At 45.4% G+C, this 24631-nt stretch overlaps 1 protein-coding gene across 3 annotated transcripts in view; it reads left to right on the top strand.

Moving 5' to 3' along the window:
- The window catches only part of MRTFA (myocardin related transcription factor A), a 179978-nt gene that overhangs the window by 135559 nt on the left and 19788 nt on the right, over positions 1-24631 (top strand). For all 3 annotated transcript variants that reach the window (XM_088837506.1, XM_055396440.2, XM_055396439.2), the window contains one exon: positions 6653-6718. In XM_088837506.1, the coding sequence (XP_088693632.1) occupies positions 6712-6718 (7 nt within the window). In that variant the 5' untranslated portion in view covers positions 6653-6711. The remainder of the gene's footprint in view (positions 1-6652; positions 6719-24631) is intronic.

Below are 24631 nucleotides of genomic sequence, written 5' to 3'. Positions count from 1 at the left end.
CGGTAGTTTGAGGATTCTTTGGCATTGCCTTTCTTTGGGATTGGAATGAAAACTGACCTTTTCCAGTCCTGTGGCCACTGCTGAGTTTTCCAAATTTGCTGGCATACTGAGTGTAGCACTGTCACAGCATCATCTTTCAGGATTTGAAATAGCTCAGCTGGAATTCCATCACCTCCACTAGCCTTGTCTGTAGTGATACTTCCTAAGGCCCACTTGACTTTACATTCCAGGATGTCTGATTCTAGGTGAGTGATCACACCATTGTGATTATCTGGGTTGTGAAAATCTTTTTTGTACAGTTCTTCTGTGTATTCTTGCCACCTCTTCTTAATATCTTCTGCTTCTATTAGGTCCATACCATTTCTGTCCTTTATTGAGCTCATCTTTGCATGAAATGTTCCCTTGATATCGCTGATTTTCTTGAAGAGATCTCTAGTCTTTCCCATTCTATTGTTTTCCTTTATTTCTTTGCACTGATCACTGAGGAAGGCTTTCTTATCTGTCCTTGCTATTCTTTGGAACTCTGCATTCACATGGGTTTATCTTTCCTTTTCTCCTTTGCTTTTCGCTTCTCTTCTTTTCACAGCTATTTGTAAGGCCTCCCCAGACAGCCATTTTGCTTTTTCTTGCATTTCTTTTTCTTGGGGATGGTCTTGCTCCTTGTCTCCTGTACAGTGTCAGGAACCTCCATCCATATTCATCAGGCACTCTATCTATCAGATCTAGTCCCTTAAATCTATTTCCCAGTTCTACTGTATAATCGTAAGGGATTTGATGTAGGTCATACCTGAATGGTCTAGTGGTTTTCCCTACTTTCTTCAATTTAAGTCTGAATTTGGCAATAAGGAGTTCATGATCTGAGCCACAGTCAGCTCCTGGTCTTGTTTTTGCTGACTGTATAGAGCTTCTCTATCTTTGGCTGCAAAGAATATAATCAGTCTGATTTAAGAGTGTGTTATTTAATTTTCCACATTTTTTGAATTTCTCAGATTTTCTTCTGTTGTTAGTTTCTAATTTAATTTCATTGTAGTCAGAGAATGTACTTTGTATTATTTAAATCCATTTAACCTTACTGAAAGTCATTTTATGGCCTAGTATATGATCTGTCCTAGAACCAATTCCATGTATGCTTGAGAAGAATATGTATTCTGTGGTTGTTGGATGGAGTGTGTTGTTTGAGTCTTGACGTTCTTGTTGATTTTCTGCATATTTGTTCATTATCAAGAGTGAGGTTGATTGTAATTCATGAGTAGATAAACATTCCTTATTCTGAATCATTTAAGTATCATGAAGTTGAATTAAAATGGAAAAATCTTCTAGTATTAGTTGTATCTTAGGAATACCAGGAATGACATCTAATTTATTTTCTAGTGTATTCATCCTTTTTATTTTAGTATTTTTCTATGGCGATCTCATATCTTTTAATTCTCATGAAAACTCATAATTTCAGACTCAACTCCCATCAGGCCAGTCTTTCAGGTGATCGTTTCTGGGTTTCTGTTTCCTCCTTGGAACTATGAGAACCTCCATAGCTTAGAGTCAGATATCTTAGTCGGGGGTTGGGGTGGAGAGAAAAGATTTTTGAGAAGGCTTGTTTGCCTTTTGCTCTCCTCAAGCATATAACTCCTCACTGAGTTTCTAATACAGCACTGAATTTTTGGACTAGCTTGTAATATCTAGTCAAGGAGCATTTCCCTTATTCCCCAAATCAACACGTTTATTTTGGAGCCTTTTTGTAACATAAATATTCTGAAAAGCTGCAATCAAATTCATGGTCTTTTGATTAGGTTTAAAGTTTCATATCCAGATTTAAAGAATGGGGAAAAAGATTTATCAGTGTTTCTCACAGAGCTGAGTTAATGGGACGTTACTGCAGTCAGAATCTTCATTGAAGAGTCTTTGTCCTGAGCCGGGATGGTACATGGGGAGGGGTTTTGCTCTTTCCCAGTTATTCCTGTACTAACTCTTTGCTCTTCTATTTCCCTCATAACTCACACTTCCCCTCCCTATTCTAGAAGTCTTGGGGAAATCAGTAATGGGTGAATACGAATGAGGTAGGATCAACCTGCTGAGCTGCACATCTCCCTTCCCAGTAAAATACAGAACTTCTGACCAGTGGGAGCCACAGAGCCAGACTTGGGAGCACACCACTGGTTTTTGATTTTTCTTTCCAGACCTGATTGATTCAACAGTTTGATACATTCAGTCCTTGGGCATCAGCCCGTGAATACCGTTGGCATACCTCTGTGGTCTTACCGGGCAGAAGAGTGTCAGGTTTCTCCCCTTGCCCTGATTTCCCGAGTAGCCTGTTGTTCAAATAGCAGTTGATCACATTTATCTGAAATAGATTGAAAACTTGATTCGTGGGGAATGGAGAACCTCAGGTTCCCCACTTTATGGTTTGTTTCTTTTCTTTCCATCCTTTACTGGCAGGCAGCTCAGTTGATTCACCATGCATCAGCTTCAGAGACATCTGTTCATCTATTTATAATAGGCGGCTTGCACAGACACATTTAAAAACAGATGATATATTAAATTTGTGGAATTCAGTAACAGTGAAGGTATAAAGACTTGTGCTTGTACATGAATAGGTATTTTTGTTTAGTTTTTTATTGACTTGGGGACTGGAGAGGAAGTCTAAATGGTGATATACAGTAACATAGAATTTATCGCAATCCTACTTTTAATCATTTCCTTGATCTAGCACTGTGTTTGAAAATAATCACTTGAACTAGTGTTAGCTTTATCTTGGTGAGGGTGGTTGTGTATTAAATTATGTCCTCTTAAATATGCTCCTGATTTGAGTACCTTTTGTAGTGAATACATAATATATGACTCTTATCGTATTTAAATTATTGAATGATTTCTTCTAAAATGAATAATCCCAAGGCCTAGAAATATAAAGGCATTTTATTTAGACTGCTTGGAATTAAGAGAAATTAAGATAGACTAAGGAAAGGGGAAATTCATGTAAATACTGTTTCTTTGTGGTCAGACATCTCAAAAGGAGGATTGTTGTATATATAAACAGCCAAACAGATACGTTACACCATAATTCTGAATTTGCTGCTTACTTTCCTCCTTATAAATGTTGTTAGGATTAGCAGGGATTATGCAATGTATGAAGTAATACATACCCACTATCAGGTTGTAGCAGTACCCAGGGCATACTGATGCAGGGTTAATTCTATTACGTGAATGAGAAACTTGGTCAGATTTCAGATTAGACTAGAATTTGGTGTTAACTGCTGAGAGGCACAAATGGAATTTTCAAATAACTGAACTTTAATTTCATTTAGTTTGAGATGGAAAAGGTTTATTAGATGAACCTTCCTCTTTGAGCTAGAGGCATTAAAAAAAAAAAAAAGCAACTAAACTCCATGAATCATAGACTTAACCTTTTGCTTTCCTGAAGCAAGAAGTTTTTCAGTCAAGAAGTTTGCATAATGGATTCCTTATGGCCCTATCTGTATATGGGTTTTTGGAAGGGTGCGAATTGCTATTTCAGAATTATTCTTGGATAATAGACGTATTTTTCATTAATTATTGGTTTTTTTTGAAGTGTTCAGACTTACTGCATTAGGTTTCCCTGTTCTCTGAAATGAAATCAGTTTGATGCATTTAATCATTTTCCAGTAGCGCATCTTATACTGGGCCTTAGGAACATGTAAAAGCTAACAGATCCCTCTTTCCCCTCTTACTTTATCCTGCCTGGCCCTCCTCTTTCTTCCAGAGAAACATGTGGCACAGTATTAAGTATTTCCCTTCACTTTAGAGTCACAGAGACCTGATGTGAATCCTAGTTCCTGCACTTTTGAGCCATTTGACCTAAGACAAAAGTTTAAAGGTTTGATCCTTAGTTTTTGTCATCTGTAAAATGGAGATAATAATTGTAATATCCCCACAGGGCTTTTTTTTTTTAAAGTATGTCAGTCATTTAATATAGGGCTGACATGTAGCAACACTCAATGATTCCTCTTATGATTTTATTATTACTGTTGCTGCGATCTATAATTTATTCTGAAATTAAGTTCTTAATTTAAATTTATTTTACTGAAGCTGATCTCCCAGACTTCTTTGTCCCTGGCCTGAATCATCTATGTCCCTCAGCCCCTTTGTCTGTCTTGGCACAGAATGAACCCAGGTGATCACACTCCGGGCCTGTTATCTTAGCAGCACAGGCTTTCAGGAGACCCTGGAGAAAACAGAGAAGTGGGGAGCCCAGGTTCTGGAATTAGAATGCTTGAGTTCAGAACCTGTCGTACCTCTTATTAGTGGATAACCTTAGGGGAATTACTTAATCTCTCTGGGCCTCATTTTCCTTACCTGTAAAGTAGGATAATAATACCTGTTCTGTCCTTTGGGGAGTTATGAAGATTAAATGAGTTAAAACATGAGAAAATGTAGGTCAGTATCTAGCACAGAGCATAGGTTCTATCAATGTTAGCCATTAGTGTGGCTGTTGCCACTTTTATCTTTTATTCTGCAAGGCTTCCTTAATTTTAACAGTGTTAATTTGTAAATGATAATAATACCTCGTATTTAGATTTCTCTGACTGTATGTATCATCATTTAGAGAAGCAGTTCAAGTTAAGGAACAGTTGTTAAATACCTACTGTGTATTGAGTGCTATTGGTTGGAAGAGCATCATAGATTAATAAGATACATTCCCTGTCCTCCAGGAGTTTACATTTAATTGGGGGTAAGTATTACACAGGGCAAAATATCTCTGTACTTTCAATAACAGATACAAGGTAGTTCATTGGAAGCCTGGAATAATTCTCAATTGGGAAGGTCAGGTGAAGAAATGATGAGGTAGGCATTTCCAGGTGAAATGAATTGTGAGTAATTGGACAATCTGGATTGTGGTGACTTAGAATGGGTGAGGGCTTCCCTGATGGCTCAGATGGTAAAGAATTTGCCTGCAGTGCGGGAGACCAGGGTTCGATCCCTGGGTTGGGAAGATCCAGTGCTATCACTGCAGCATGAGAAGATGTAGTAAGCTTGATAAAATACGGATGTAAGGAGGTAGTACTTTGGCCACCTCATGCGAAGAGTTGACTCAGTGGAAAAGACTCTGATGCTGGGAGGGATTGGGGGCAGGAGGAGAAGGGGAGAACAGAGAATGAAATGGCTGGATGGCATCACCAACTCGATGGACATGAGTTTGAGTGAACCCCGGGAGTTGGTGATGGACAGGGAGGCCTGGCACACTGTGATTCATGGGGTCGCAAAGAGTCGGACACGACTGAGCGACTGAACTGAACTGAACTGAAGGAGGTATCAGAGTTGAAGTTGGCTTAAAAATTTTAGTGTTAGTACTGGGGAAGAGGATGGTGATACCATTAAAGAGAAAAAGGGTGGAAGGTTGGTTAGATTTGAGGAGGGGGGTGGGGAAGAGATGGCTCAGCAGGTAAAGAATCTACCTGCAGTGCAGAAGACACAGTAGATGTGGGTTCAATCCCTGGGTCGGGAAGATCCCTGGAGAAAGAAATGGCAGCCCACTCCAGTATTCCTGCCTGAAAAAATCCATGGATGGGGAGCCTGGTGGGCTACAAGCCAGGGAGTCACAAAGAGTCGGACACGATTGGGCGACTAGGCTCAAGCAGTAGGTTTTGGACCTGCTGAGTTTGAGGGATAGTCAGGAGCCTGGTTACAGTTCTGCCACGTTGGGGGGCCATCTTAAAAGCTGCTTTGTGGATGGGAAAGACAGGCGTTAGGGCAATGTGATTCCGCATAGATACAGGTCACCCTCAGGTGGGACTTTCAGGACCTTAGAATGAAGACATCACAGAAGGGAACTTCCCTTGGCTGTGAGATCCTCTCAGCCTTCCTTTTCTGAACATGTTCTCACTTCGCCTCTGAATGGAGGCCTGTGTCATTCCGCATGGTGTGCAGTGGTAATAATACCGTTTAGGTTTCACTCACATTGAAATAAAGATAATTGGCTTTTAACTTTAAAAAATTCCTATTAACCTGTTACATCAAGTGGTGTTGCCAGAGAAGAAATAGGAGAAAACCCCCTCATCACCCTCCCCTAGCCCGGATGTTGAATCACCTAGCTTTGTGTTTCATGTCAACAGAAGAAGGCTCGAAGTGAAGAAGAAGAGGCAACTTCTTAATGGTAAAATAGTTTCTGGCCGAGGGAAATGCATTGCTTGGTGAAAACAGGTATAATTTTTAGATCCAAAAGAGAAGATTTTACAAATAACCAATACTCCCTGATCTGTAACTTGCTACTCTTACCCGTGGTAAACATTTGCCACCAGAACGCGTAGAACAGCTAGAAAAAGCCTTTTCTGCTGGGCGGTGGTCCTCATTATGTTTTCTTTGAGTTAAGAATTTGTGTTTTTTCAGTCCTGGAGGAGGACACAGTGTTGTAGGAGGTTTTGAGCAATAGGCAAGACTCTGGTACTTTGTGGATTGTTATCGCCCTGCAAGACCCTTCGCAACTTCCTCTCGCCGCCCACAGCAGAATACGGAAGCCCTGCTGTATCAGGCCACTTCTGCAATTACAGCCACAGTTACCGGGGATCCTTCTTTCACACTGCACCCTTGTGTGTCGAGGCTTTCTTTGCATTTGAAAATGTGTCTTTTGTGGTGGAACGGCCGACTGAGCCTTCATCTCTCCTCTCTCTTTGCTGTCCTGCAGTGCTGCAGTTGAAGCTCCAGCAGCGCCGGACACGGGAGGAGCTGGTGAGCCAAGGGATCATGCCGCGTAAGTACCCCCCTGCCTCTCAGCCCGTGATGGAGGTGCTTTGGGGACATGGTGTGTGTACCCAGTATGCCACAGGAAGCACCTGACAGAAAACAGGGCCACTGGGTTCGTTTTTCACTCCTTTCTTTGTCATGCTTTCCCAAGTTCAGGGCCTCTCACTTGGCCATAGTTAAGAGAACTGTGCTCATTGGTCAAGTTAAGAGAAACAGCGTTAGGTTTAAGGGTGCCATTGAATCACCCTTAGCTTGTGAACTGTACCTTTAAAGGGTTTCTCCGCCCTGTGCCACTTCCCTTTGTAGGAGGAACAGATCGTGAGCTGGGGTTCTGTGAGGAAGAGCTCTCCCCGCATGTGTTTTGCCTGAGTGTCGGGGTGCTTGGGAAGGGATGGCCCTTTCCCTCCTAGTATTCCAAGTCAGCCCCAGGTTTGTTTAGAGTGAGAGCCTCAGATACCCTAGCCTGGTATAACTGGAGTCATTGATGGGGTATCTCAGGGTGGGGCTCAGTGCAGAACTGCATCACTTGGGAGAAATAAAACCCATCTTGGAATCTATTCAACGTAAGAAAATTTGCCTTTAATACCAGCAGCCTTGTAAAACAAGCGGAAGCTGACACCAGCAGGGTTTTGCTCTTTTTGACATTTCTTTTTTGAGTCATATGTGAAGAGCTTAGACTCTCCCTCTTCGTTCTTTTATCTTTGCGTGTTCCTGCTGCTTGGGCACAGCCGAATGAAATAAAAATGTATATATCGTTCACCACTTCCAACTTCATAGTGGAAGGACTGAGGTTTAACTTTTTAAACCTTAACTCCGTGCCTGCTAACCTGCTGCTGCTGTGCCTTGCTAATTCTCACTCACTCATTCACCATGTCTGGGTGACTGGTGTGTGCCTGTTGATGCAGCAAGATAAACCCAGCTCCTGCTCTCAGGAGTTTTGTACTTACTCAGTAGACTGATAACAAACAGGGAGACAAATAAACTAACACCGTTGCTTCAGAACATGGTAAATGCTCTGAAGTAAATGTAACCGGTTGGCATATTAACAGATAATAGGGCTGAGAGGGGATCACTTTGAAGAAGTTGGTCAAGAAAGGCCTCCCCGAGAAGGAAATGTCTGAGCTGAGATCTGAAGGATCAGATGGGGTCAGTCATTCAGAAGCAGGAAGAGGGCCCAGGAAGAAGGGAAAGCAAGTCTGAGGGCCCAGCGCAGTTAAGAGCCTGGCATGTTTGAACACATCAAGGAAGCCATGGTTGCTGGGCCTGGTAAGTGAGGGCAGAATGAGGGTCAGTTAAGATTGGCAGGATGGGCGGGGCCAGAACTAGAGCCCTGTCAACCACACGGAGGAGGTAGATTCTGTTTTAACTGCAATGGGAAGCCATCGAAGACTTTCAAGCAAGTGAAGACAGGATCTGATTTACCTCATGGAGATATCAGATCCATTTCTAAGAGCTGGAACTTCATAGCAAGTATAAAGATCTTGAGGTCTGTTTCTGTCCTAAGCATCAGCTAGGAGATTCAAGTCTCAAGTTTATCTTTTTAAAAACTGTGATTAACTACCAAACCGTTTGCCCACATGCTGTCTCCTTCTCTGACCTTGCAGTGAAGTACTCTTCTCCTTAAAGTGTGGGTCCGTTAATGTGCTCAGGTAGAGTGGTGGTGTGCTTTTATAAAACACTCCAAATCTGCCAGTCTGCAAACCTTGTAGAGGAACAAGTCACCCCGTATCAATCTCATTGTCCCTTTCACCAAGGACATCCTGTGTTTAGGATCTGCTGTTTACCTGTGATAATCCTAGGTGCTTTAGAGATTAAAGAAATATTCAGCATGGGACCTGCCCTTAAGACACTTAACAGTTTGTCTGGGTAGTAGGATTTGCCCATACACAGCATGAAGAGCAGTTCAGTGCTGATCTGTGGGGTGCTGACTCTGATTACAGTACTAGTTCTGAGAACATAGTGCTGCTTCTCAGAATCTGTAGTATGTTCAGGATCTAAAAATCACGCAGAGGATGAGGGCCTTACGTTCTTTTTGCAGCCTTTCATTTGATAGCAGGGGCTACTGGAGATAACTGTTTAGTAGGATTTATTGTGTTGCATTTCTTGCAATATTCTGTGCTGTTAAGACAAACGATGCTTGAGTAGCGCAGTTATCTGCTTAGGTGTTTGCCTCTCCAGTTAGACTGTGAGCTCCTTGAGGAGGTATCTTATTTATATTTCTGCCCCCAGTACCTGGCACTGAATGGATGAATGAGACAGCCAATTGTAAAATGGTGTGTGTATGAGAGAGAAAGAGAAGGACAGACAGACAGGAACAGATACTACTTAATTGCAAACTTTTTGGAATTCTGGGCCTGGAATTTGAAACAACACTCCTGTTCTCCCAGGAGCTCAGATTCTAAAATATTCTGAGTATCTAATTGTGTACCTTGGGTGGTTCTCTGCATCTGTGAAGTGAGAGTGACTGCCCTTCCTGTAGGAATAGAAACGCCCTGCTTCTGTGAGAATATTTCATGTTCCCTTATAACACAAGCCACCTTCAATGATGGGCGCAGTTTGTTTTTCAGCTTTTCCAGTGAAGAAAGTAGGTAGCAAACTCTCAGATTATGAGAGAGGGAGTGTTGTGGCCTGGGAAGAGCTCCAGGTGTGAAGTGCCCTGCTCTTCAGCATACCAGGTGATGTGCAGATGGGGCCCAGAGTTCCCAAAGATGAGGCTCTTTTTTCCCAGCCCCTCACCCTCTGAGTAACCCCACTTCCTCACCACAGTCCCTCGCCACCACCGTAATCTGTCCTGTTATAATCTGGGACATTCTCTGCCTCCCTGACACCCCCACCAATTAATTTCATGCTCATCTTTCGCTCACGTCTTTCAAAAGAAAATGTGAGTAGTGCTGGGGGCAAATCGTAACTGATCAGCAATTTGTTGGTTATTGAAGACTGGGCAATCTGGAAAGATAGCATCTGGTTTGAAGTGCCTGTTTCACTTCCATCTCGCTGGCCTGAGGAGTTTCTGAAAAGTGCCTTTATGTTTAAGTTAGCTGTACAACTTTGGAAAGTTGGTAAGACCCTCAAACCAGGGGAAAGGAGCAGTGTAGTCATGGCCGTATTCTGCCTCATCAATTTCTGTTTATGTCTTTTATCCAATTCATCTCGTCCTGATCTTTCTGTAGCTCTGGGAAGGAGAACTCACCCACAGAGCATTCCCACAGGGATCTCTGGCTTCCAGTCCGGACATCATGTCTGCAGGGCACGATGTTTTCAGTGGCTGCCCTGCCTTCAGGGTTGTTCTTAGTTTTGTGTATTGTTCAAAGTTGGGCAGTGACCTTCCCATAGAATTCAGGGGATTTAAGAGCCTCTCAATTCCCATACACCTCTTTCTACTGCTTGATATGCTCTGCTCATGGCATCTGAACTATGGGGTATAGAAGTTGGTGATTTCTAATGTGTTTTTTTTGGGCTTCCCTGGTGGCTCAGAGGTTGAAGCGTCTGCCTCCAATGCGGGAGACCCAGGTTCGATCCCTGGGTCGGGAAGATCCCCTGGAGAAGGAAATGGTAACCCACTCCAGTATTCTTGCCTGGAAAATCCCATGTACGGAGAAGCCTGGTAGGCTACAGTCCACGGGGTCGCACAGAGTCGGACATGACTGAGTGACGGAACAGAATGTGTTTTTAAATAGGATCATTTCCCAGAATCCCTCATTCTCATCATGTAAACCTGTGTCTCAAATTTAACACTATTTAAACCGTACCAAGTACAGAGTGCCAGATAGCAAAGAATTACATATTCCAGGCCCCATGCTTTCTTTTCTGATGTCTGAAGCCCTGCGTATCTTGAGGGAAGAGGAGAGATGGCACAGACAGGAAGCTGGTGTTCAAGTCCAGAAATTAAGGAATGCTTCTGTATTTCAGATGAAGAGTCATAGAAGAGGTGGGTCCTGTGTGGTTCACTTTGTTTCCAAACAGAGCTTTCCCCACAGCCTTTCTCTCTGACATTTAAAGTTGTACAAGCCAGAAAGTTAAGGTGAAAATTAAGAAAAATATTCTGGCAGTCAGGGCTGCTGCAGAGGAATAACCTTTTAAAGGAAAACATGGAAATTCTCCTGACCCAAACAAATGACAGATAAATCTCCTGTAATCTTCCTAGATTTGAGAGAAGAGCCTCATTTGTCTGTTCCCTCTCAGCCTCTTGTTATTCTACCGTGAGCCCTTGAGGAAAAGCAGAGATCACTTTCTAATGCCTCAGTTACCCTTTACCAGTTCATTATTGGCCCATATGCATATAGTAGGAAAACCTAGTACCTTGGCAAACCCATGAGGAAATCATCTGTTTGTCCAGTAGGTTACGGACTTGCCTCTATATTTCTTGGGTGAGTTTTTTCTCTCTTTTTTTTCATTTTAAATGGTGTTTCTGCACACCTAGCCATTGCCCCTGGTGACACTTTCTTCTGAATTGTTGGGAGAATACACACACAATGTGAAGGCGTCACAACTCAGGGCAGCCAGGGTAGATCCAGAGGCCTCTCAATTGGCCTGGGCCCTGAGAGGCACTCAGACTTGTTGCTGGGTGAGAAAGTGAACCAGTGGTCAGCGAGTTTGATTGGTTTGTGGATCTGCTAGTAGGCCCCGTGTTCTCACATTGAAACTGGAAAAAAATGATCTTGTGTGATGGAGTTCCTGCAGTTCTGTTTTTAATAAGCTTTGCCACATCTTGACTCCTGACCCTTCGGTTCTGCAGTTGGACCCCTTTGTCAAGCTTCAGCTGTTGGTGTTGGCCACATGCTGCACAGAGACCCAGTTGCTTAAGCTGGCATTTTCCTGGGTCCCATGTCAGCTGAACATCTCCTGTTCATCTGACTATAGCAGTCTCTGTACCAGGAAGAAATTTCTTCTGAACTCTGACAAAAGATTATTTAATGGCTGAAAGTGTCAGGATTAATTATTATTATCTCTTTTCCTCTGTAGCTGAAATTCGTCTTAATAATAGTATTTTTGTTATTTGTAACTTGGGAATTACTCCTTATATTATTCTTCATCAAAGGTATATAAACTTTGTTTCAAGATTCTCTTTCCTGAGTACATACAGATAAAATCCGTTTTGGTGAAGCTCTTTTAAAAATAACTCTTGGTGTTCATAACCCCAGAGAAGATAAACCAACCTCCTCAGGCCTCAAAATTTCTTGTAATAAGAAAGGAGCTGTGATTTAACTTTGTCACTCTCAGTCCATTTTTGTTAAATACTGAGATCCATGGCATCTTTCCCCCAAGTTTCCATGAATTCTAAAGAACTCGCCCCTGCCCAGGCCAGCCCTGTCTGATAGCGCTTTCAGTGTTGATAGAAATATTCTGTGACACTAGCTGCTAGCCACAGGTACTCCTGAACACTTAAATGTGGCTAGCTTGAGTGAAGAACTGAATTTTTAATTTTAATCAATTTAAATAGTCACACGTGGGTGGTGGCTGTTATATTAGACAATAGGATTTTAGGCTTTATTCGGCCACTTAGAAATAAGGTGACTTTGGACAACTCATTTCACTTTTTCGAATTCAAATTCTACTTTTATAAATTTCTTATCTAACGTGGAAAAAGCCTTAAATGTCCATCGACAGATAGACATGGATAAAGAAGATAGTGTGTGTGTCTGCACACACACACTGGAATACTACTCAGCCATAAAAAAGAATGAAGCGATGCCCTTTGTGGCAATGTTAATGAACCTAGAGATTATCGTACTGGGTAAAAGAAGTCAGAAAGAGAAAGGCTAACACCATATGATATCACTTTCTATGGAATCTGAAGTATGACACAGATGAAACAGAAACAGACACACAGATGTAGAGAACGGCCTTGTGGTTGCCAAGGAGGGGAGGGGAGGGACAGATGGATCGGGAGTTTGGGACTGGCAGATGCAAGCTATCACTTATATGTATAACTGATTCACTTTGCCCCACACCAGACAATAACACAATATTGTCAATCAGCTATACTTCAGTAAAACAAGTGAAAAAAATAAAATTCTTCTCTACCCCACAGTTAATTTTGGAGATAGATGATATGTTGTTCCTACTTTTGAGATATGGGCAGTATTATTTGCAGTGAGTAGAGCATTTGCTTGGATCTGCCATTTTGGCATCTGAAAGTAGCTTTTAATATATATAGCTCATTAACTTCTTTGAAAACCAGTGTTTGGACACAGAAACTGTCTTTCAGTAAATAAAATCCTCCCAATTTCACTTTCCTCTCTACTCTTGGATTAAAGAACAGTTGCTGAGGGACTTCCCTGGAGGAAGACTCTGCACTTCCACTGTAGGGGCACAGGTTTGATCCCTGTTTGGAGAACTAAGATCCCACATGCCTTGAGGCACAGCCAATAAAATAAAAGCAATTTGCTGAAAATTGTTGAGTGTCAAAGAACCACCAGCCAAACATAGTACTCTGTTAAGATTGTTTGGCTTTTAGTTGTATATTAACAGGACTACTCTTTTTATTAGCTTGCCCTCTTCATGGTAATTTTTTAAAAAAAATCTCTCTTAAAACAAATAAATGGATAGGTTAGAAATAATGTATATATTTTTAATTTCTGGGCAGCTTGCCAAGAGACTGAAATGTTCACCAGCGGGGACCCAGTGGTGATTTCAGCGCAGATGAGGGTCTAGTTTGAGGACAAATTGCTCCCTTTTTAAAAAGCTTATAAAGATGGAAGATGACAGAATTGTAGGCTGAAAGGAGATGTTGTTTGTTTTGATTTGAATTAAAGTGTTAGAGTGTGCGAGACATTCTGTCTGAGAGGATCTTGTATAGTTGATGTGTTTGGGTGAGAGCGGGTTCTCCCTGGGCCTTGGGCCTTCCGAGTGCTCCAGTCCACTTGGGAGTCATAGAAGCTCTGTGTGGTCGTCTCTGAATAGCTGTCCCTGTGAGCCAGAAAAGTCTGGACAGGATTGACCTGCACCCCTTTTCGGCAAGAGCTCAGAGAAAGACTTCCTCCAAAGCCTGCAGTTTGCCCCCGGCTCCAGCCCAGGCGGGGACCCCGGGCCTGTGCTTCTCTCATGGGCTCACTCTCAGAGCTGTTAGTGTGGTCCCCTCGGCTCTTTCAGATGCATAGATATCTTTGGGTGAAAGAGCTGGTTTATTTCTGCCTTTTCTTTTTAATTGAGATATGGCTGGTATACATGATATTTGTTTCAGATGTACAACATGACTTTTTTTTTTTAAGAGCAGAGAACTCTGCTTATCTGAGATGCTGTATCCTCAACTCAGGAGTGAGATCATTTAACTCTAGTTGGACCCCAGGTTTAAAGGACATTTGAGAAACGCCACCGTCAAGCGTGTGTTCCAGGATCGGGGCTAACCTGATCCCTGGATTTGAAGCTGAGAGAAGACTGTGTTAGCATATGGCCTCAGGAAACTTCTCTTTCATCTCAGGAGAAGACCAGCTGGGCATGTCTCTCCCTGGCATTTGATGTTGCTTTTCTGAGAGGTAGCAGCCTTCTCATCTCTCTTCCTGCTGCTGTAGGTCACCAGCAGTGTGTGTTCCTACATCAGGGGTCAGTGACTAGCACGGAACTGCCTCCTTGTCCAGTTGCTATCAAATCCTAAAATAGACTCTAGAATGAGTTGTATGTTCTCTGCATTTTCATTGTTGAATCTGAGGAGGAATCCAACAGGGAGCTCTCTTGGACAGACCATCAGAAGTAGTCTCCCTGATACAGGTTCTTGATACAGTTTAATACCTAAAATGTGTACTAGGTATTCACTTTCCTTTAATAGTTCTGGAAGTATGTGAGATACTTTACCACATCTTTTCAAGATAGTGAAGGAGTTTATTAAGTCACTTGTTGAAGCTGCGTACTAACTTTGCTTAAACAATAAAATCCTAAAGAATTATGCATTCAAGGGGGCCCTGATGGATATCTGATGATGTTGGTGATTTAAAATCCTTCAGCCTAATGGGAGGTTATTTGCGGAGGAGTGGAGGTGATTCAGAGCTTGTCTCTAACAGGTGACCTAGACATTTTGGTTATGGGGCTTCAAAAAGGTATGTATGTGTATGCTGCAGCATGGACTATGTATTGGAATAATGGACTGATCTGGAGCATTAGGCTGGGCTGTGGTGTGAAAGCTGGATATAAACAGGGCTGGCATGTAGGCCAAAGACAAACTTGGAAGGCTAAGTTCAAAATATTTGACCCCTCACATTTTACGCTTTTGAAATTCACTGTACCTGTTGGTATTCACGCCATGCAGAATTGTGCGATGACTTTTACCTCCCAGTCTCGAGTCTTTTGCACCATCAGTGGGGTGAAGGTTGAAGACTTGGAAGCAGCTTGCACTTCTGACAAGGAAAAGCTGAGCATCCTTGAGCTTCCATTTTTAACCTTCATTCTTGGTAGTTGGCTCCCCTGATGGTTTGGGCTGGGAGTGGGGGGTGACAGCCCAAGTGCCGAAACAGGGGTGGTTGGCCAGCCTGCTACCAAAACAGGATGTACGCGGAGCATGTTTTCTGCTTATTAGTTTGGATCCTTGCTTGCCCTGGAGTGCGTGATCTTTCCCCATAGCCTACACCAAAGCTTTTTCTTTGACTCTCCTGGACTTAGTTCTGGTTTTCATTGTCATGGCCAGTCCCTAGACTGTTGACACAGCTCTTTGGTTAATATCATTATTGCTGGTTATTTTTGTAGGCATTTTGGCATGACAGATAAAAACAGAAAGACAAAAAATGGAAATCAGCCCCAGTTAGCTCTCAGCGTTTGACTGCACACCCACACGGTTCTCTTCAGAAGAAGAATGGCACAGAAAAAAAAAAAAAAATTTAAAACAGTAACAATGCCAGAAGCTTATTAAGCAGAGCTTCCAGCAGATGGTGGAACACTTTCACTTTAATGCTGAGAATCACTGCCGCAGGGGTTTGCGTAGTTGCCATTTTGTGGATGAGGATACTGAAGTGCAGAGGGATCAGAGGCCTTGCCCAAGGTCACAACACCAGTGGAAGACAGAGGTGGATCCAGTCCGGGTCTTCTGGCTCCAAACCCCAGGCTGATTCCTGAAGGTCACAGTCTAATGATTCTTACTGATAGTGGAATTTCATGATGATGGCCTGATGTATGCTCACCAAAATGTCAACTTTGTAAATATTAAAAACTGAAAACAGTGTCAGATCAGGAGCCAGGGTTGGTGAGGAAAAGTGAAAGTTAGTAGGGAGGGCATATGTGAAAGTAACTCCATCATTTTTAAGCCATCTATTAAAATTGCTTCCAAGTTGCTGCTCTTGTATGCTGGCTTGGAGGCTGTGGGCATCTCTTCTCTGTCTCAACAACTCGTAGTTAAATCAGAGGTTCTGGATTTTTAAATTTTTTTTGGTGCCATTGGTGCTCCTGGGAAATCTTGCATGTCCTCTCACTAGACCGTTTCCCAGGCAAGTAACCCAGAACTCAGCACACAATTTCCAGGGATTCATAGATGGTCTAAAGTAGTACAGCGGGCCCCAGGTTAAGAGCCCCTGCTCTGCCTGGATATGGAGTCCCAGGGAAAATTATTGCCCTAATGGTGTTGAAAACCCTCACACCCCAGTGACATAGCAGCCTCCGAGCTCCCCACCCGCTCGCCGTAGAGCAAGGGCTGTGTTTCTGGAGCTGCCTTCCATGGAGTGGGATTGCCAGGCCAGACTCAGTGGCAGCGTGTGGAGTCCATCCTGGCCAAAGCAGGCCCTGATCAGGGTGTGAGGAAAACAGCAAACAGCCCCCGATTCGTTGACTCTCAGAAATACGTACTTAGGAGCTTGAAACACTGACCCTGAAAGGGGCTCAGGAGATTCGACTCCACCAGTCTGTGGGTACCTGCACCACCAGCAGAGATGTAGTTCTGAGTTAGCTGTTCAGAAAAGCTGTCCAGACCTCACTCAGTATACTGTTTAGTCACGTAGCCCCCGGTGGTGGAGAATGAGCATGTAAAATTATATTTTTCTCATCTGCAGTGTCACCTCTCCCCTGCCTTCTGGATTAGGGAGACAGGGGTTTTCACATTTTACTGGCACCAGCCTCCTCGAAGAACTTTTACTAAAGATTAAAATTCTTGAAGCTCAGAAATCTGCGTTAGATTCTTACCCTCCAAGACTTCCTAAAAAGTACCCTCCAAGACTTCTGGAACCCCACTTCGGAAACACTGGACAAGGGTTGCAGGCCTCGCTCCCCTTGATGGCATAGAATGCTGTTGTTCATCTCTCCGCAGGAGTCCTGGAGTGGAGGGTAGCCCCATCCACCTGAGTCAGGAGTCAGTGATGGATCCCAAGATAGTTGGGGTTATTGCAGTGTGTCTGAGCATAGGCAGCTGGTGCCTCTCGTCTCCAGTGCTGGGCAAAGCCCGCCTCGCTGCCCCCTGAATGGCCTTGCACTGCAGCCGTGGTCAGTTGGGCAGAGTTCCTGCACTGCCCAGATCCATTTGACAGACCTCCATGCTGGGGCCATGGGACATGGCAGAGTTCACTTTGGAGGGAATCTGATTATACAGCGACTCCCTCTTCTGCTCTGTTGACCCCTCTGAGAGAGGGCTGATGGGAAAAGGGACGGGAAACTGTGTGCCCCTTGACATTTTCCGAGGTCTTGTCTGAAGTCCTCTTTTCTGTCCCATTGCTAGTATTTGAGCGAATGACGAGGTGGCATTTGTCTCCAGAGGAAGAGCCAGGACAGGAAAGCAAAATGTAGAAGATCAGATTAAAATCTCTGTTGGTAACTTAAAAAAAAAAAAACAAACTCAGAGAAGTATCTTTCCTCTGACCCACTCCCACCTTCCTCCTACCTGGCTTATGTGGAAATAGACACACATGAAAAGATCTGGATTTGGACATCAGGAGAACCGGAGCCTGGGCTTCGTTCTGCAGCCAATTACGATGTGACCCCGTGCAAGTCAGTTCTCCTTTATAAAGTGTGGAAACAGCAGGTACTCAGGAGCTCACATCAGGTCATTTCCGTCTTGAAAACCTCAGGGAAAACACACAGAAACCGTTTGCAGCAGATCTTTGTGTTTATTTTACCCCCGGGAGCCATTTTACCCACGGCAGGGTTGACGGGCACAATCCTGCTTTGTTTCTTCTCTCTGTTTAGTTTTCTCTAGTACCCCTGGAGAAGAGGGCAAAGTCCTGAGTCCTCCAAAGCCCTGTGCAGCTCCCGTCTTCCTGCGTCTCCTCCCACTCTTCCCAGGCCACTCTGCTCTGCCAGCCTGGCCAGTCTGGTGGGTTCTGCCCTGGGCCACTCTGCTTGCTGCTCTTCTGCCTGCAGGGCTCATTCCCTTCCTCTGGGTCTCAGCTCTGACATCACAGCAGCATCACGCCAGGAAGTCTTTCCCTGACCACAGTGTATAAAGTCCTGCCCCATCACTCTCTGTCACCCATACCCAGCTCTGTATTCCTCAGAGCCTGTATTGCTTCCTCCTGTGGTAGGTGTTTATATGTCTGACACATCGTTCTTCACTGGAGTGTAAGCTCCACAAGAACATGGACATCCCAGAGCCAGCAGAAACACGGGCTCTCAGTTAATACGCGTTGGGAGTGTTAGCACGTCGTGACATCTCGGGGGGCAGCATCTCTGGACTCCACGTCCTCACCTCCTTCTCCATCTGTTGAAATGAGTTGCTGCCCCACATCTCACTGGCATTGCTCTGAGACCACTGGCCATGTCCTAAGTATCATGATCCTCTGGAAACTTGGCTAGCCTGTTTTGTCTGACCTGCCCGTTGTCAACATCTCTTAAAGCTTAGTTTCTGTATCCGCTTTGCGTTGCTTTCTCCCACCCCGGTGAGCCTTCTCAGGTTCTTTTGCTGGGCTCTCTTTATCACTTCTGCTTAAATTCTGAGATTCTCTTAAGATTCATCCTGGGAAGTATTTCCTTCCATCTCTCCGTGACATACATCACATCATCCCTAGATGATGCCGTATACATGCTCACACCCATACGTATACACATGTGTGCATGCGTGCACACACACACACACACACCACTTGTGCATCTCTTGAGAGGATGTCTCACAGTCCGCTCACGTCCAGCGTGTCGCCCAGTGAGCACAGTCTCTTATGTCATGCCCCAGTTTTATTCCTCCTGTTTCCTTTCTCTGGGAGTATTGATGGCGTGACCATGTACTTGGTCACCCCATATTTTTCTTCTGAAAAATGGCCTCTTGATCTCTACTAGAGTGATTGTGTAAAAATGCAGTTTTCACTATTTTGCAATTCTCAACGTAATAACTGATTCCAGGTAGGTATTGTCAATAGATGCTAAAACCATGAAGTGCTTAGGGAACAGGATTTTCACAAGGCCTCCAAGTGTTACCCCACAGATTGTGTATTAATTACAAAGGGGGAATGCTTCCTTCAGAATGAAGAGGTCTGGGGTCACCTTTCACACTCAGCACTGCCGTCAGTTGGGCAGCATGGCACTAGTGTGCTGCTTATGTTGAAAAGTACACTCAGCTCTGTGCTCTTCTTGCCAAAAACATTTAACCTAAATCTAGTCATGGGGAAGCAGCCAAATTCAGATTATATGACATTCTTTCCACAGGACAAGCCGGTTTAGACACACTTCAGTGGGCATCAGGAAAAGTGAAACTGTTTCAGATTGAGACTGAGGTGAAAACAGTGAAATGTAGTGCATGATTCTTGATTACATCTTGGATTAAGGGGGAAAATCCAAACAGCTGTAGAAGACGTTTGAGGGGCAGTTGAAATTCACACCAGACTGTACTTTAGACTATATGATTGAATAATGTTAATTTTCTGAGGTGTGCTAAAAATATTTTAGTTACAAAGGAGAATGTCTTTATTCTTAAGAAATGCATATGTAGAATTTAGGGATAAAATATTACGATTGGCAGTCATCACTCTGTATATACAGGTGGTGGATTCAACCAACCACTGATTGAAAACATTTGGGGAAAAAAAAACCCAGAAAGTTACAAAAACTAAAACTTAAATTGGCCACATACTGGAAACTTTGCATAGCAGCCACTTTGTATTAGGGGTCATAAGTAGAGATGATTTAAAGTACGTGGGGGAATGTGCGTAGGTTATGTGCATTTTGTGGTAAGGAGCTTGAGCGTCTGTGGGCTTTGGTGTCCATGGGGATCCCGGAGCCAGCCACCTGCAGATGCCAAGGGATGACTGATCTGCAGCTCACTTTCAAGTGATTTCATCAACAAACCAACAAAACCATGTGTGTGTGCCAGCGTGCACAGGAGAGAGAACGCAGATACGGCTGAAAGGTGCCCGGTGAGTCTAGGTCAGAGTTGTAAGTTTGGTCATTACGTGCCTTTCAGGGATCTGTATGTTTGAAATGTTGAGAATTGAAAGCGGCTAGTGCAGGGAAGGGTGAGGAGCCTGTGAGCGCAGACACGCGCAGTGAAGTGAGCACGTAACCAGTTACCAGGTGTGTTTCTCCTCACTGAATTGTTTTCCCACTTAATTTTAGACACAGAACATCAAGTTAGAAATAACTCCACACCCCTTCATGTACTTGTGGTCATGCCACTCACCTGGTTGATGGGACAGTTGATGGGCTGGCCTCCGTGTTCTCTGATGAGGGAGAAAGCTGCTGTCATTCAGATTGTCTCTCCTCTGCCTGCTTTCACGGTTTCGCCTGTGTTTTCAAAAGTTCAGTTATGATGTATCCTGGCATGTATTTCTTTGACTTTAACTCGTTTGGGATTTACTCAGCTTCTTGAATCTGTCGGCTTATGTCTCTTGCCGAATTTGGGGAGTTTTCAGCCATTTATTTAAGTACCTTTCCCATCCATCCTTCTCCTCCCTTTACAAAGCTGGGATGACACGATGTTAGACGTTTTTGTGGGTGGAGGTGAGCTTGTAATGCTGGAAGTCCTGACTCCTCACCAGTCCTCCCCTGACAACCCCTTCAGCGGGGAGGGGTCTCCTTACTGCTAGAGGGGATACAAGTCCAGGCTCCCCACATGGTTTGCACTTACTCCTTGGGTTGGAGGCAGCTTCCTACTTGGCCTCCTTCAGCACCACCTGGCAGGAAGACTGGGGTGCTTCATCACAGCCATGGAGGAGTGAAGGTCTAGACTCCCACTTGGTCTTTCCTGGCAGGGGTGGGGCTTTCCCGGTGGTGTCTGGCCTCAGTAGAATGATTATTGTTCTAAGCTCTCTCTTGCTGGGATGCCCTTTTCCTGGTCCTGTGGCTAGCGAGGGTAGGTTTTGTTGGGGAATTTTTGTCCACTTCCGTCAGCATTTCCAGCTTTCTGGGATGTATGAGGCAAAAAGGAAACTCGAGGGACCCGTGACTGTGTCATTCTTCGGGTTCCAAAGTCCCTGGCCAGTCTGTCATTTTCTCTCCACCTTTCAGAACCTATCATATAAGGTCTGCTGCTGCTGCTGCTAAGTTGCTTCAGTCGTGTCTGACTCTGTGCGACCCCATAAATGGCAGCCCACCAGGCTCCCCCGTCCCTGGGATTCTCCAGGCAAGAATACTGGAGTGGGTTGCCATTTCCTTCTCCAACGTGTGAAATTGAAGTCGCTCAGTCGTGTCTGACTCCTAGCGACCCCATGGACTGCAGCCTACCAGGCTCCTCCGTCCATGGGATTCTCCAGGCAAGAGTACTGGAGTGGGGTGCCATTGCCTTCTCTTCATATAAGGTCTAGAGTGTTCATTTGTACTCAGTGGGAGGAGTACAGAAAAGTATGTCTTCTTGGCTCCCCTGATGCAGGCCCTGCGACCGCTCATTAGAGCTCTTCAGGGGCTGGGCCCTCCCCCACCCCCCAAGCCTTGTGATCGCCACATGAACGCCCCCGACCGCCACATCAGACCACTTGCAGCCCCATGAAGTTGCTGTGCTCTCAGGTGACCTTCTCACTCCCTTCCTTGTCTGCCTGTGGTATTTCTATTCCCTTCATTTGGGTTTTCTCTGTAAATCTACCCAGACAGCTCAAACAGTTCTTTCCTCATGCAGAATTCTGCCTCTTCTGTGATCTCTGCACCTATGCTTCTGTCTTAGGCTGTTATTATTTGTCTTTTTTGACCAGAACATGAGCTGCCTTAGAGGGCTGGGACTCTATCCTGCCCATCCTTGTCCTCAGTAACTAGCGCAGTAGCTGCTTAAGAATTCTTTATTAGATGGATGGATGGCTCTGGCTCTCGTTTCCCACCTGAGTTGTTAAATACGTTTGTTCCCCATCCCCTCACCCCCCTGCCACACACACCAGCCCCCCCTGATGCCCTGTGTGCGGGCCTGCTGCTTCTGCTGTGGACAGAGAGCCCCCAGGCTTGCCTGGCCCGTCGCACTCTGTTGACTTCGCTGAGGTGTCCTGTGTTCGCAGCCTTTGAGTTCCTCTGCACACAGAATTGGTGGTGAGCTTTAGTTCTAGCATGGTATCTTACTGAGGTGGGAACGATCATTTTTTAAATTATTATGTCAGCACCTAATAAAGTGACATTCAGACCCAGGCACTTAATAAATATTTAATGACAGTGATGAGGAAATGCGTCTTGGTCGTTCGTTGCTGTCGTTCTTGCTGAAAAGCATTTCCAGAAGGGCCTTGTGGCTCGCAGGAGGCGTTGCGTTGTCTGCATCTGGGGCTGGTGGTGGGAGAGCGCTGCCGTTCCCCTGCTGGGTAGGTCCTGAAGGCCCCTCTCACTCGTACTTCCGTGCACTCGGTCCGTGTTCCTGAGAACTGCGCCCAGCACAGCACCCAGCTCTGCCTGGGAAGCAGAAATTTCCATTTCTTTGAGAAAGGAAATTGAAAGAGTTTCTTCTCTTTTTAGGTCACACATGACCTCAGTTAAGGCAGCAGATCTGTTCAGGGAGAAAAGATGGGCGCTGAAGAGAAGGAACAGAGTATATGATTGGAGGTTAGAGCCAGCTGGGGCGGGGTACCCAGCTAGGACCGAAACTGGGGTCAAGAGCTCCACACCTCCTAGCCGCTTGCGCTTGTTTGATTTCCTTGCTGCTTTTTCCTTTCAGTGCATTTCTACTCCTCCCTGTGTTCACGCAGAGCCATGCAAGTGTTCTGGGAAACCAGTTTCGAGAAGAGGGGAATAAAGAACCAAGTTTCAGTGCCCTCTGACACCAAACATGTGTATCCTTGTAGACAGTCGTGCACAGTTCTTGGGTTTGCATTGGTTTGGGGAGTGGGGGGCATCTCTTTCAGAGACTGCCTTCTTGGAGTTTCTGGGAAAATAAAAGTTCCAAGTGAGCAGTGCCTGGGCTCCTCGGGCAAAGCCATTAAGGCAGTGTGGCACGGGAAGACGCAAGTCTAAGGCGAACACTGCCCTTGGACTCAGACACACATTTACGGATTAACTTTTGAGTCTTTGGGGATTTTCTACAACTCGTAGAGGCCTAAACTTTATAATGTATTTTCTGTGTTGCTGTGCTTCCTTGTGTCTTGTTCCCTTAGTGGACAACTGTGTGGTGATCATGGCTTGACACTGCCACCTGCTTCCATATCAAGAAAGCCAGGGCTTAGCGTTATCACTCCTACCCCTCACTAGGCAACCCTCCATAGCCACAGCTTCTGGCAAAGCTGGCTGGACATGTTCAGGGGTGCCCTCTCCACCACGCACCCCAGTCTCCAGTGAGCACTGGCTACCCAGCTCCAGGCATCCCCAAATGGGCCTCAGAAGTGCCTTCTAGGAGTCCCGATGAGAGGGGCCATCACCCCTTCCTCCTTTGCCTTCCTGGAAGTGGCTCTCGAATTTGCTGAACTTGCTCTCAGAGAGCAGGATTAGACATGGGGAGCACAGCGTGGGCTCTTCACGGGCTGACAGAATCCTGCTCACCTGTCACCTGGGTTGGGGTCCACTGCCCGGTGAATGGCCTCACGGGCTACTGCAGTGTTCGTTTCCTCACATGTAGAATTGGAAGAGTGGTACCTGCCTCCTGGTTGTTAAGATTCAGTGAGATTATAATGTTATAAAGTGAAGCCATCTTTGGGTTTCGGTGATCATTGTGTTGAATTTTTTTTTGGGGGGGGGGCCTTCATTTCTGGTTCTTTTGCTCAAGCTCTGAGCACCTAATGAGCTCCTCTGGTCTTCTCGTTCCCCTCCTGGCTCATCTCCTGGTATCCTCCAGCCCAGTGTGAGCTCGCCTTTCTGACCGTGGCTCTGTGGCCTGCAGTCACTGCACCCCTCCTCTGAGCCTCCCTCCCACCGGTGTGTGCGCAGCATGGTGGTCGAGCCGGCCTTGCCACACCGCCTGCCCTCTGCCCTGCTCCTCAGCCTCCCTGCCTCCACATCCACTGGGGTCATTCTTCTCCACCTTCTGAAGACATTAAGAAAGCAGCCCAGAGGAGAGAAGGAACGCCGGCCTGAGGCTGAGAGAGATGAGGCTGAGGCCCTTCCTCTGCCACTCGTGGCCTTTCCTCCCGTTTCTGAGCCTGCCCGTGGCTGTAAGGCAGGACACTGCCCACCACATGGAGTTGCTGGGAACTTTCGATTGGACCGCGCTTCAAAGTGTCCAGACGTGCCCGCCACAGCAGCGCGCTAGCACGAACATGGAGCCATGCAGGGCGTCAGGTGCACCTGACGCGTGTCCCCACTCCCGGGTTCACATGCTGGTGTGCCTGAGGGTGACACAGCCCTTTCCCGTCGGGAAAGTCTGCAGCGTGAGCCAGTGCTCCAGAGACTGGGTGTGTGCCTGCCCCCGTGGACAGCACCAAGACTGGTGCAGAAACTCGCTAGCCTCTGTGGGAATCTCACCCAGGGCTCAGCCAGATCACCGTGCAGGATGCCAGCAGCACCCTACACGTGGCGGTGAGGGTGCCCCCGGCCCCAGAGCACTGTCACTCTCGACACGAGAATTCAGAAGTGGGCGGAGCCTACTCTGCAGAAGACGAGACGCAGAGAGCAGGCGTTCCCCTGTCACACCGGCAGCGACAGGAACACAGACGTCCTCGTTGTCTGTTGGGGACCTCTGTGAGGTTTCGAC

This window comes from Moschus berezovskii, chromosome 6, assembly GCF_049115385.1.
Source record: "Moschus berezovskii isolate FMDL1 chromosome 6, NW_MosBer_1.0, whole genome shotgun sequence".
Classification (NCBI taxonomy): domain Eukaryota; kingdom Metazoa; phylum Chordata; class Mammalia; order Artiodactyla; family Moschidae; genus Moschus; species Moschus berezovskii.
Note: the sequence above shows the minus strand (reverse complement) of the source record. Positions and strands in the feature narration are given on the sequence as shown.